This window comes from Harmonia axyridis, chromosome 1 (genome assembly GCF_914767665.1).
Source record: "Harmonia axyridis chromosome 1, icHarAxyr1.1, whole genome shotgun sequence".
Lineage (NCBI taxonomy): Eukaryota > Metazoa > Arthropoda > Insecta > Coleoptera > Coccinellidae > Harmonia > Harmonia axyridis.
The window spans coordinates 20,918,645-20,934,002 of NC_059501.1; the positions used below are offsets into that span (position 1 = coordinate 20,918,645).

The 15,358-nt window shown below is 35.1% G+C and overlaps 2 protein-coding genes across 4 annotated transcripts in view; one reads left to right on the top strand and one right to left on the bottom strand.

Moving 5' to 3' along the window:
• LOC123688947 (pyrokinin-1 receptor-like) overlaps positions 1–15,358 on the bottom strand; it is a 108,656-nt gene that overhangs the window by 23,203 nt on the left and 70,095 nt on the right. The gene's annotated exons all lie outside the window — the stretch shown is intronic.
• LOC123688948 lies at positions 5,555–6,962 on the top strand. Its single transcript, XM_045627705.1, has 2 exons — positions 5,555–5,695; positions 6,642–6,962. Exons 1-2 carry the CDS (start codon positions 5,644–5,646, stop codon positions 6,932–6,934), a joined length of 345 nt encoding a protein of 114 aa, XP_045483661.1. The 5' UTR covers positions 5,555–5,643; the 3' UTR covers positions 6,935–6,962.

Here is a 15,358-nt window from a genome sequence, read left to right on the forward strand (position 1 = left end):
TAAATAACTATTCCCCAACGCCACAGGTTAGAGGAAGCCAATCGGTCGATCGCAGACAAGAAAAGCTCATTATTAGCACTGGTCATGAAATATACTTTTTGATTGCTTATAATCTCCCAAGCCGACGGAATAAAACTCATAACAGATTACTTCGCCTTCCACAATAGACCTAAGTGGAAATAGCTGTATACCTTCATCACTTCTTCTATCTTGAAGTCAAGACGTCGGTTATATATGTCCGACAGAAGGAGTAGGAGTGATTGCAGCTCACTCGCCAGTTACACCGTCGAAATGTATCGGGTGAGAAGTTTCGATGGTTAATATCTGTAGTTAGATTGTTGAGAATGTCAAACTGAAGTGACATGTTTGTCTTGAATGGTTTGGCGAATTATTTTGAATCGTTTAAATCCAAAACAACACTTCCAAATTGTGGAAATATACTTTGAAAAAATAAACCTGAGTCCATATAGAGACGCATTCCGATGCCAATATGTTTTCTTGTTCATTTATCATCATTATTTTAGTCTTCAGTTTATATATTTTCCAGTCGTAGCTTGATTTGTAGTTTTTCAATGTTGAGTCGTGTTACTTAATAAATATAAATACCTGGCCTAACATTGAAAAACTACTACTAGACTTGAACTTCGGTTGATTTCAAGTCAATCTTAAGCTACTTGGCTTGAGATTGAGTCAATTAGCTCAAATATCAAGCCAAGCCGTGAATCCCTAAGACAGCCTGTCTATAGTTTCTGTCATTTTTGGTATCCTTAACGCAATGATTTCTGTGTGATCAAAGTAGCGAAGGATATTGATTTGTCTACCACCATTTGACATGTTACCCAGCCACTCATCCAAAACCCATCTCAAAATATATTCGCATATACCTTGAATAATAAAGGCGATTCGTCCTAAGCCCTTCTGAAAAGCTCGATCAATTCTGATTCTCGAGATGTTTTCCTGATATTGTTGAACCAGGTGTTTCGGTGTTCCCTTTTCCTCCAATTTGTTCCAGAGGTGTCCCCAGTTTATTTTATAGAAGGGCTTCTGATAGTCTTTGAAGCAAAGATAAAGTGGAATATTTATAGAGTTCTAAGCATAGATAGAGGAAGACTACACAATTTTTATATGTCTCCAACATTATTAGATGACGTTGTTAGATTGTGATATATTTTCAAATCCACGAATTTACTATATCATCATAAATGATTATTATATTGAATGAGATATATTTATTTGAGTTATTTCTGATTGAAGATGAAAATTTGGAATTCGATATTTTCCCCATAATCGACTTCAGAGTAAGAACAATATTTATCATTTTCTGTATCTAGCAGCTGAAATCCAAGCTTTGGCACCTATTGCGCTTCTAGTGTCATCGCTTGTTTCCCGTCGTTTGGCGAGCTTGATATATTCAGGTATTTATCTCAATATATTTTGAGTAAATATGGATGATTCACTATGGGACATAATATGTGTTTTTTTTTTCAGAAAACCGCGAATTGAGTGAGATATCGTATCACTAATATGTGTTCCCTTCTAATGTCAAATTTAATAGTTCATGTTAGGAAAAAAATTCGATTACTGAATATGACGTAAGCTCCCTCTTTCTAGCCTATTACTCCGAAAAGTAATTGAATTATTTAGCCTTTTCAATGAGTTGCCTGGTGTTCAAAATTTGTTCCCTTGTTCCTTTTCCAGGGGAAAAACATGGTTGCCCTTCTGGAATGTGAGGAATAAAAAATGATTACAGAATGTTATGGATGACATAGTAAAAGACTTTACTGGTGTGAGAGATGAGTGAAAGAGTTCTCTAGCTGTTGCACTCCAAGACTCCAAGTTCTCTTTGAATATTGGAACGAATGTTTTTCTCTGTAGTCCTTAGGATACTCTCATGATTTCCAGATGAGGTTAGAGAGTTGGTACCAGGGTGGAGGCGGAAAGTCAGTTATCAAAACAAGAGATACATTATGAAATAAAATGTTTTCTTAGTGAAAATACCACTCTTTTCAGAAAAGAGTGAAATTGCCAAGAGACAATTTTTTTTATTCCTCAGGACTTTCATGGCATTTTCTATAACCGATCTCAGTGAATTAGGTTCTTGATTGTTATCAATCTTTTCAGAAATTTATATGTAGCTCATTTCAATCCGACAGTTATCGATTCCTCTGACTTAATCCTTTGATTATAAATTCCTGGTCAAATTCAATTCAGATTGCATGCAATATTTCTATTCTGAAAGCCAGAAATCCGTTCCGCGAATAAAAATGTTCAAAAAGATGGCTGTAGTTCTTTCGATAACAATTCTAACCCACACGTTTTCACATTTGAAACAGAAACAATACGAGCGAATCGAAATTGAACGAACTCAAAGAGCTTCACAAAAAATAAGATTTTCAAATAAAAAGTGCTATTGAATATTCAAACGCCCATAATAGAAATCGATTTGTTAGTCTAGATTTCTCGTATCGAAAATAAAAATAAACATCCGCTCGTGTTCACATCAAGGCCATTTCTGTGTAGAACTGAGGAGAGCCAATAAAATCTCCGGATGTCCTTTCAATAGAGACGAAACCCTCTCAAAAGAATTCTTCCAACTGCTGTCGATAGGAGGAAGGATTTTATGTGGGTGACATGGTAAATTGAATGAAAATCGAATATATCGTAGGCTTATTTCATTAGATATATTTGTGACATTGAATCATTTAAAATACTATTTTCAATGATCCAGTTTTCTTCTCGTCATATTATTATTAATTTTCATGCGAAATAAAGAAAACTATACAGAATGAATCAACTTTAACATTCATACTATATGGTGTTAGAAAGGTAAGATTTCTCACTACAGAATCTTTTTCGACAGTTTTGTGATTAGTTGACACAGTTTAGTTTTGAGCGCGAGTCTAAGATGGACAGTAGTGAAGTGAAAATAAGCTTTACTTATCTAATAGTTTTCTTTCGATGAAGACAAAAATGCAAGCCAGGAGGTTGAAAATACAGATAGTGTTTATGATCCTGATACTGAAACAGCTACTCAGGCTCGAATTTGGTCTCAACAATTTCGTTCCTGTAATTTTTACAGGGAACGAATTGTTATTGTACATATAATGTAAAAAAGATGTGTTATTCTTCGAGGTGTCGAGGATATGTCATGGAGTTGTAAATCTTCAAGAGATTTACTGGGGGGTTGTGAAAATTCGGAAAAATTACGGTCGTACCAGATGTGTCACATCTGTGTATCAGGTTCTAGTCCTTCGAGAATATTCGATTCCCAGGAATCCGCGAAGATCTTTGTGGGCGGTTCGGCAAAATTCTTATTGTACTAGGGGATAGTACTTTCCCTAAGGGTGTGGTCAAGCCGAAAGAAGGGAGGTCGATATTCGAGATAAGGTAAGCTCCAATCGGCAAAGAGCACAGTTAAAATTAAGCCGAAGACGGGAAAAGTTCAAGTTGAGACGAAGACGAGTAAAGTTCGGTCTAAGTCGAAGTAAGAGTAAGTTCTGTCGGTTGAAACTTAATACGTAAGACGAAAAGACGGTTCGCGGACTAGATAAAGAAGAGTCGCGAACAAATCAAAGACGAGACGACCGAAAACTTGAAGTACGACAAAGACGTTTCGAGTAATTAAAACTAGAGTTGAAGACGAAATTGAGTACCGTAGTGAGAAACTTGTCGGCAGACCCCCTAAGCGCTGGAAAGACTCCTGGATATCTACCTCCACCGAGGACTAAAGTGGAATATACAAGCCCTAGGCTTAAATTGAGAAGAAGAAGAAGAAGAAGAAGTGAGAAACTTGTAATTAGGACGTTATTAGAATCTTCTCAATACTGAGTTTTTACTGTATAATTGTGGCTTTGTAAATAGATGTAAATAATTCAAAAGAGTTTGATTATTACAAATCCAACAAAGTCACGGAGGAAAAGACGAAAGGCCAGGTAATCGAATCATACCTCTAGACGATCGATTAACCAAGCCTACAATCATATGCATGAAGCCGATCTCAAGAAGAAGCTGGATGTATGAGAACCACACGAGTTAACGCAAAAAACCTCATGGACCGAATTTCCATCTGGGAATCGCTGCTGAATCGCAACAAAATTGATCAATTTTGAAAGCGGTTGCTAACTGGTGATGAAAGTTGGATCACTTAAGACAACGTCAATCGAGAACGGTCGTGGTCGAAACATGGTGAGCCGGTGGAAACGGCCAGTGGATTGACGGTCTGGAAGGCTTTGCTATGTGTTTGGAGGGATTGGCAGAGAATTATTTACTATCTACAGAACAAATATTGACTAGAAACTGTACTGTCAACAATTGGACCGTGTGAAGAAAGGAATTGAATAGAAGCTGGGCCAGCTGTAGCCAATAGGGAAAGGGAGCTTAATTGGGAGATTCTTATGTATTCACCTTATAGTTCGGACCTGGCGCCATGTGATTACCGTATGTTTTTGTCCATGACATTGTCCATTGACTATCCCAATTTTTGCCAATAGGTAGTCGAGCTTCTATTAGAGAGGAATAAAAACCTTCAAAATGGCAACAAAATATTGAAAAAATATTCAATCTATTTCGGATCATTCTATAGTAATCGAATTCTTGTTCTTCCTGTGAAAATCATAGATTTCTTTTTACTATACCCTATACAACTCATTTCCTACATACCTCCATAAAATTCAGGGTCATCAGAGAAGAATCAGAGAGATATTAAATTAATTTTGTCACAATTTCAGTAATTTTCTTATTTTGAGCCAAAAATATATACGATAAATTTGGACTGCTGAGGAACACATCCTCACATTCCATTCTGTCCGTCCGTAAAGGTGATCAATCCCAAAACAAGACAGCTTATTGAAATTTTCAGGGTAGGTTAGGCTCTCAAATGACGCAGTTAAGTTCATTAATGGCCAGGATACTACCAATAATATGGCCGTTAGAATTATTGTTTTCCTGATAATTATAAAACTCGATATTTGATGGATATAAAAATTTGCATTCGGATATAAAGTGACAATTTCAAGCTTCTTTCAAATTGTCAATATTTCAGTGTCTACTAAATTGACTTTGGGTTTTGATATGAAATAATAATTTCAAGCTCCGTGCACGATTTTGAGCTGATCGCATAATCAGATGCATAACTCATTTCGTATATAGAGATCCGATTCGGTTGAGATAATTCGAGTATACAGAGTGATTCACTGAGATGGCCTATAACACGTTTATGGATAACTAATCATGATTTTGTCCTGAAAATTTGGTTTGAGACAATGATCTTTCTCCCTGAAATATTTTTAGTTTCTTACAACTCTTATCTCGTATAAGGCCCTTTTGCACCCAAAATCTGATGGGCCCATCGATTCTCTGGGCGAAATTTCTAAAGACTCCAATATCAGAATGCCGACTTTCCACCTGATCGCGAAATAAATTCACCGTTTCCAGACTTTTGAACCACCTGGTATATGGAAATGTAGTTCTGAATTAAATGCTTGGAAATTGCAAATTTTATGATAATGTACGGATATACTTCAAGCTTCATTGAACCGAATAGATGACTGTCGTTAAAATTCAAATATAATATCTTTTAATATAGGTACATCAATATTTTTTGGAACTTTATTCATTGTATAATAAAATCTTCAGAGAAGCAAGATGAGAACTCTCATATTGCTTGGTATCTGCTTACAGTATTATTTTTATTATGGTAAGTTTATCAAATTTTTCTTCAATATTTCACAACCTGAAGAATCATTATATTCCTAAATGCTCAATTACTGTGTTTTGAAAAACAAAAACTAAAATTGATTTGTGGTTAAAATGATTTTTTTTAAAAGCTGCTCCTGAATGCTAATACAATATTTTGTACTTTTTTGGAGCAGTTGCTGATGACGAATTCCAATTATTGATAAAATTTCATTCTCAGGAGGTTTTGAGCACTCGTTCTTCAGTTGACCAGATTACTGTATATAAAAGGTGTTCTAATAATAGTTTCATTTTGAATAGCCCGCTATCGTCGACAGTTGTCACTAAAGAAGCTGTTATCTTTTGATATTTGTTAAGTAAAAACTACGTAAGGGCTAAAAATGGTCAAAATTTTGCAGACAAAGTTCGCAAAACTAAAACACATTTGGTTCGACCTGAAGCACCTTCTCGACCGGCAATAGTGGTGTAAAAATTTGAGTTGTTGTTACAAATGTAGACGACATTTACTACATTCATTTACAATAAAACGAAATGGAAATTTGATAAAAAGTTTCCTGGCCATATTTCTCGAAGAGATGATAACAATTGGCCACCGAGATCTTGTGAGATAACGCTTTTAGACTTTTTTCTTTGGGGGCCACGTGGAAAATGAGGTCTATGTCAATGCTTTACAATCGATTCAAGACCTTAAAGTTATCGAGAACATACAGCCGCAAATTTATGAATTGCTCGTGGACAATTGCATGAAAAGGATATGGTGCTGCAACCAGCGGCTATTTGGTTGATATTATTTTCATAAATGACAGTTCTTTACAATGAAATTGGAATTGATCTCTATTGAAATATACTCGTTTTTATTCGATATCAGAATTGAACCTACTATTGGAAATCCCTTAACTTAAACTCTAGGAATTAAACCATATATTCAAAAACGTTCTTCTTTTCAGCTGAAGCACTCGATTGTATCTCGTGTTCAAGCACAGACATCTACTCACTTTGTGCCTTGGGTGTGGACGACACTACCAATGTGTGCGACGATGGATCATTATGTTACCAATTGGTAAAATTTGCCGATAAAAATATGAAATCGCCAACATATGAAAGGGGCTGTACCCTTGATCATAGCAAATGTCCTGAAACCAATAACTTTCTCACCTGTTCTCTTTGTAATAACACTGACAGTTGCAACAATGAGGTACTTCCTCATCCTATTGGCATAAGGATAAAAGTTATACAATAGTTGCAATAAAAATGTGTTTGAAAGGGTCTATTCATTTGTTACTTTCTTTCAACCGCAGCTTCGGTTGCATGCCCATCTCGAGAAAGACATAGGTTTTTCTCGCGGCAAATTTTCCCAGTATATCATCTAGTTTCACAACAAAATGCTCGCTTATTTTCTAACCACTTGGAAGGCGAAAACCACTGACTACGAAGATAATGTAATGTAAGCTGAAATATTGAAAATTAATGGAAGTTTTCATATCAGTACATAACAATAACTTGAATATGATAAACGATTCAAATATTTCATAGAAATTCATAATTTTCAAATAGTATTCCTTACAAAATAATGGTTGTATCGACTGTAAGAGTTAAATATTATAATTATATATATCACGGTTTGAAAAAAAAATTGCTCAATTCCGGAAAAAGTACCTCCTCGAGCGGAACTCGAACCCACAACATCCGAATCTCTAGTCCAGTGCTTCACCAAATGAGCTACAGAGGAATCTAAATATTCGTAAAGTTCGTACAATTCCACAGTAATAGGTAAAATACCTACAGTTTTCAATAAACTTCAAAAACATGTTGAAACTTACTGGAGAACCAATGTTTTCAATATAAACAAATTGATCGAGGTCAAATATTAATTACTGCCACACTTTCCGGCATCAAACATGAATCGAGTGAACTCAGAAGGAGATGAAGCGAAGAAATTTTCCAGAAAGAAAATTCATTTCATAGACCTCGAGACCATTCTCATCATTCACCGTTCATCGATTTCTTGTGTTTGCTCTCGAGGGCAACTTCTGCAACATAAATACGAATTTAATCGGAAAAATTCGTTTAGAAACTTAATTCATATAATCCGTTCAGAATTCAGCAGTGGGAAATTCAATTTGGTTTTCCACACGAGCGAGAATCGGTCGCAGAATTCGTTCTTAATTGAATTAAAAGGTCACTAATTTTTTTTATGCAACCAGCTGCTTTCAACAGAAGATGTTATTGTTAAGGGTGTCTCTGTTGTTACTGGCATCTCCAAGTTTAATTTCAATGGTTGGATAAAAATCCTAAGATTCAATTCCGAATGTTATAATAATTAAAATAATTTATTTCTCCTTTAACACATAATACAAATGTATAGGAATAGTCAACGAGAAAACACATAACACAACATATTGAAAATATAAAGAGAACAATGCTGGTAAAAGTGAGTATTAAAAAAAAAATCTTAAATGATAGAATTAGTAAAGAACTCTTGAATATTATAAAAGCAATTTTCAATCAACATTGATTTAACTTTTTTCTTAAATTTTTTTTCACCAATACTCTTAAAATGTTTAGGTAAGTGACTATAAAATTCCTGTGAAGATAGGTGACGACTCATACTTTTTAGTATTATCTATGGTTGGGAATACATAAAATATCCTCATGCCTAGTATTGTAGCTATGAAAATCTGTATATGTTTCAAGTTTTTTTACATTTTGCTGAACATAAATTAGACAATTGAACATGTATATAGAAGGAAATGTTAATAGTTTATTTTCCTTGAATATGGGTCTACATGAGTCTCGAGGACTCGGGTTAAAAATGAGACGAAGTATTCTCTTCTGTGCAATAAATACGAGCCCAGCATCTGGGGACGAACCCCATAGAACCACGTTATAGCAAAGCGAGAGAATCTAATGATAGGGAACTCTTGGGGCGAGAAATAGCAAAGTCGGATTTACTGATTTTGTTGCATACGTGGAAGGACTATCTCGACTTACTGTCCACACGTACTCTGGTTGAAGGTAATCATATTCTTAGTGATTTTCAGATAATATAAAAATATACCTATTACCTACATATACAAACCAAATTTTAACAATAAGCTTTTTGTTGCCAGGGAAATACGGAGTACCTATATATTAATTTTCATCATTTTCAACTCTTCATCTTACTAGGTATTTTTGCCACAGTCTGAAGACTGAAGAGTACACTTCTCATTTCGATAAGCCTCATAACCTAAGAACGCCTTATGGGCGAACAGCGAATATTGGTATGATCGAAGTGGGACCTTATCAAACGGAATTTCATTGAAGTTAGTGAAAACTTAGGTGATACCGAGAAACTTGAAACGTCATAGAAAGACCGTTTGAACGATACCCAAGGTCTACAACTCCTTCACAAGATCGGTTTCTGACTGTATATACTAGTAGAGTGCCTTTGAGTGCTTGTCGAATCATGCAACAACGGCTTTTGAACGCTTGTGGTGTTTTGGTTTCGATTGAAACAGTTCGCCGCAGACTTCCAAACTTGACTCTCGACAATTTTTGCGAAGATTTCCACAAACTCAAAATCATATGCGACTTCAATTGAAATGTGCCAATGAGCATGTGACTTGGAGCGAACAATGGATGTCTGTAATGGATGAGTCAAGATATAGACGGTTTTCGTATAGTCGACGTTTTTGGTTAAGGACCCATCCTGAAATCGCTGATCGGTTGAGGAAGTTCATATGTTCAGAGGTGGTACAATTACTGTTTAGAGAGGCACTGGTTTCAATGGACGTATAGAATTGTTGGTACTTGATGCTACCATTTGAATTTTGATTGGTGTACCAAAAACACATAGCTGTCGAGAATTATTTAAGAAGCATAGGATACTTATCATTGTCTCCGTTTTCATTCTGGATTGCTTGAAATTTGTTCACTCAAACAAAAATGGGTTCACTTAGGTCAGCGATTGCCATTCGTACAACACCAGACACAGAGATGAGTTCAGGAGCAATTTTCATAGAGCTAAATACTGGTGCATTAAACTGTACAACAAGCTTCCTCAATCTATGAAGAGTTTGCCAAAATCAGTTCTTCAGAGAAATGTCAAGAATTTGTTGTTGGAGAACGTATTTTATTCTGTTGACGAGTTTTTGAGGTTCGAGTTCTGACTTGTGTTGTCTTCTGCGTGTTGATGGATTGAAATTTTAACTTGCATTGAGATATATTGTGCTGTGTTCCTGATGTTTGTATTATTATTATTAATTTCTTTCTTGATGGCGAATAAAATTTACTATTACTATTAAACTTTATTATTACTATTACTATGAATGCGGTGATTTACTCAAAATAAGTCATTGACAATAATATTCTTATGTTTCATGTTACTACTGAGCCAATTTTTTTTATTTTTTTAAGATAATGTGCCAACCCATCTTGCAAGAATTACCGATGAAACTTTAAAAATCCATAGTGTTCCGCATTTAGCCCTGTTCCCTCGGTAGCCAGACCTAAATCCCATTGAACACGCTTGGGATCATCTACAAAAAGCTTTAGATTCTCAGCAAACACCTCCACCCACAATTGAAGAACTAATACGGCTTTTAACGCAACACTGGGGAGAAATTGATCAACGTGACTTCAACAATCTTATAGAGAGTATGCACAGGCGTTGTCATCCATTATTTTTGGATGAAAAACAAGGCTTTCATCACCATATATAGAATAATTTCATTCAGATCGAATGTGCGCCGTTTTGTTCGATAACTTATTGCCATTTTCAAGGTAATAATGATATTGCCTCTCTCGTAGAAGCCCTCATCCTATTGGCAAAAAATTGAGACAGTCGATTTTAACAAGCCTCTGTTGAAGCGAATTTTTCACCAGCAAAATTGTTCGCCATGGACAGGAACAGTTGGTAATCAGGTCAGGACTATGATGTGGATGCATAAGAACATCCTAACCAAGCTCCCGGAGCTTCTGGCGAGTCACTTTCGATGTATGTGTGGCCCGGCGTTGTCCTGTGGGAACACAAGTGCTCTCCTTCAGGCCAAAGCTGGTCATATCTAGGAGATTGCTTCCTTCAGACGGTCCGATTGTTGACAGTACAGTTCCGAATTGACAGTTGTGCTGTAGAGCAGCAGCTCATAGTAAATAATTCCTGCCAATCACACCGAGCCTACAGCAAAACATTCCAGACCGTCAATCGTAGCTTGTCCACCATTTCTGCCGGCTAACCAAGTTTCAACCACGACCGTTTTCGCTCAACGTTGTCGTAATTGATCCACTTTTCATCACCAGTTACCAACCGCTTCAAAAATGATTCTATTTTGTTCCGATTCATCAGCGATTCGTTGATGGAAATTTGGCCTATGAGGTTTTTTTGCGCTCACTCGTGTGGTACCCAATAATCGAGCTTTTTCTTGAGACCAGCATTGAGCGTGTTTTATCTTTGCTAGTTAGCAGCTTTGACGAGCGCTCAAACTAAAATGAGTCATAATATCAAAAAAACTGTAGAGGAAGTTTTTGTAGTATGAAATCTCATACTTCTAACACCAAATAGTGGAACCTGATCGGTATCATATAACGCGAGATACAGATAACTAAAGCCATCTTTTGGAAAAATAATGGATTAATTTTTGCTACACCCACTTCCCAAGCGTTATCTTGTCCAAAATAACTCGTAAGATAACGTAAGCTGTTATCATCAACATATTATTATAAAATACATACAACTTATATATAATATATCATAATAATTTCAAAAATCTTTACCTATGCAGCGCAATATTGAAGCATAACGAACAGTGTCGCCAAATACTGAAAGTCCCAATTTTAATAAATAGGAGAGCCTCCTTTTGTAAATCTGTATTCTTTCACTGCATAGGAGTACAATAATATCTAGGCATTATCCGCAACACATGAAAATTCTAACCAGAGCATGTACTGAAGGTTTCGCGTTACTGAACATTTACACTACCATTAACTTCAGGTCTCGCTTGTTGAATTCTGAAACGAAAATGATATTCTGAACCGAAATGGCTTTCATTTCAGCACACGGTGAGAATTTTCATCTATTTCACTCTATAAAAGTTGTATCGCAATATCCTGTTCTACTTTAATGGTGAACGAAGTCCACTGGTATGCCTGGACATTGTATTAAACGAAAGAATGAAAATATTCGGACATGAAAAATTCGCTTGGTATCCAACATGAAGATTAAAATGTCCGCAAGAAAATATATCAAACTAACTAATAACTTTTTGATGAACGAGAGTAATTCAACAAGGGTTTTTTACGAAACCTACTTCCCGTATAAGTTATTTTTGTGAATTCTTATGAAACCTGAAATAATAATGTCAGTGTTCTGAACTCTGTCCAAATTTCTTTCGAAAACCATTATAATGTGAAGTTGGGTAGAAATAGCAGCAGAGCTGTCGCTAGCCAAACTGCCACCCTAACAAATATATATTGGGTAATCGGAGTCTTATACTGATAAATGTAAAATTGAAGGAAATTTGTTGAAAATTTTGATAATAACATGGGGGAAATATTCATTCACAAAACAAAGAAGGTCGCTGATTCTACCAACACTACAGATCAACAGATCTGTTCATAAATGCCATCATTCTTTGTCACCATCAATATAGGTATTACCTAGTGCTGAAAAAATGCATGAAAAAATTAAAAATTATATATCTTTCTTTCATTAACTTAATTTGAAATCCTCAAATCAAAAGGTGAATTTTAAGAGTTAGAACATGAGAACACTAACTTTGCATAAACATTTCACGATTAAAATGTAATACAATCGATTTTGGTAAGAAAAGATAATCCTTCTTTCATTTCTTTGAAATGATAAGATAGAAATTGTGAAATGGAATTGTTTCTCCACTATTTTGCATTCTTCTGAAGAATCAATATTTGAATAGAGAATTGAGAATAAAAATGATAGTTGAAATGAAGCATCTAAAAGCCGCCCAAAATATGCAATAAAATTCGGCAGAATTTAGCAAAGGAAACGACGACAAGCATGTGTTTTTCAGGGGGTACGAATAATGCATAATGCAGCACCCTCAATATTAGTTGAATTTTTCGGTATTCCTTCCTGTTATTTCTGACAAAATTAAATCGCATTCGGTATGACTCTATCGTGGATGATAACCCATATCTATTGTCAGTTCGAAATTTATTCGAAAAGTCAAATCATTAGACTTTTCAGATATAACAATTTTGAAACTGCACGAGTTAGTATAACAAGAATATTTTCTTTTGGTGACAATAGATAAGGGTCACCACCCACGATATCGTCATTCAATGGTTCCTGATCGATGGGCATTTCTCCAAGAAGTTCTGAAAGCCAATTTGTTGGATTGATGCGTTATCAAGAAATAAATAGCTAGGTGGCACGATTTCTTTTCCTTTCCCTTCCTCGGAGAATTGTGGATTGGGAGTGAACCTGTGCAACTCTCTAAATATAGAAATGACCGATGACTTATTTCCGCACATAAATTGATCCCTATTCATTTTGTACTGGCCGATTGCTCAATTATAATTTTATTTATCCTGACTAAAACTATTTGATGACCCTTCTGAAATTCAAAATTAATTCGCATAACAGAATTGAGTAAATATGATTCGGAAATGGATATCCGAACAATATTTATTCAAACAACGGTTAAAACGTAATCATTTCGAAGCTACCAGTAGATTATGTTTGTATTTAATCTACTTCACATAGAAGCTAGGATAGGGACATACCATAGTTGCCTAATTTTATTTCTAGTTAGAGGATCTGACGATCCCTTTCAGCTAGAAAAAAAATGAATGACACATTGTCGGTGTCGGTATCGATTTTTACACAAATTAATTCGGTGAAAATCTAATGAATTCAACTGTTCAATGAAGTGAAATGAAAAGATTTCATAACTTGGGAACCTGTGCAACTCTCTAAATATAGAAATGACCGATGACTTATTTCCGCACATAAATTGATCCCTATTCATTTTGTACTGGCCGATTGCTCAATTATAATTTTATTTATCCTGACTAAAACTATTTGATGACCCTTCTGAAATTCAAAATTAATTCGCATAACAGAATTGAGTAAATATGATTCGGAAATGGATATCCGAACAATATTTATTCAAACAACGGTTAAAACGTAATCATTTCGAAGCTACCAGTAGATTATGTTTGTATTTAATCTACTTCACATAGAAGCTAGGATAGGGACATACCATAGTTGCCTAATTTTATTTCTAGTTAGAGGATCTGACGATCCCTTTCAGCTAGAAAAAAAATGAATGACACATTGTCGGTGTCGGTATCGATTTTTACACAAATTAATTCGGTGAAAATCTAATGAATTCAACTGTTCAATGAAGTGAAATGAAAAGATTTCATAACTTGGGAAAACTGTATATCAGAGATCTTGTAGATTTATGGCGCCCAAACTACACCCAACTACTAACTACTACACCTGACAACAAACTGATCTTAAGCAGATGCTTAAGATCTATATAAAAATTTTCTTTCCATTTGTGAAATCTATTTCTTAAAAAAACTGATTTTTTTGTTTTTACCTATCTAGGTAAAAACAAAAAAATCAGAAATAGATTGTCAGGTGTAGAATTTTTTATATTTTATCGAAGGGTGGATATAAAACTATAAGCTTTTGAATGTACGAGTGAGTTGTATTTCTTTTATTCAGTTGATGTATGAACTAACTGGTGATTGTTCTCCCATACCTATTTATTTTTTCTATTGAATTGAATAATAAACTCAGGAAACTTAAGTATATTTGAAATTTTTATTTGATGAATGAAAAATGTTTGTGAGCCTTATCATTAGTACCTGAAGATCAATCTTACAGCGAAATAGATATTGTGATTATAGATATAGGCCACACAAAATTTCTTTTCCCTTAATATTGATTTGTCAACTTGAAATCAAAGAATTCAGCAAGTTCTTGGGATAAGTATCGAATTGATGATATTCATTTTATATGTTTATATAATTTGGATTTCAGGGAAAACTGAAGCCTTAGGGCATTCTAATACTCGTCGTATTTCCAAAACTCGTTGAACGTAGAAAAAACAGACGTGAAACGCCCGCCTTTTTGTATTATATCTGATTTTTTTTTTTGAAATATTTCATCCTGTAGATATTCTGTGCCTTCCCGAGAGATTTCGTCGTGGCTGCGCATCACTTTCTGAATCGGCACTGCTGGGTATATAAATCCACCCCTCTACGACATTTCGATGAAAAAAATGGATGCAATTCCCTAGGCTGCAACTTCTCCTGGACGTGAGCTACGCCCTTGAAACCTCACTATGTTTCAGATCAGAACCCGTTGTCAAAAAAACGTTTTTATCTGAGGGGTCTGTGACGAATAATTTAGGAGATATAACGATTTTTGGATGGAAATTCAATTTTTTGGTAAATTTCGAGTTCTAATTTCCTCAAAACTGTGAGCTCTACGCAAAATGGGTTAGCGGTGCCAAAATTGACGATTCCTGATTAGCCGAATTTCGATGTCACCTGAAAAATTTTTCGTCGAAAAATTTTCGTAAAATTTTCCATACCCTAATCCTTAGAAAATTGGAAAAAATTAAAATTTCCTTCATGGGACCATTGTACCATTTTACTGATTTATTCGACTCTGTAGACCACAAAAATGCTT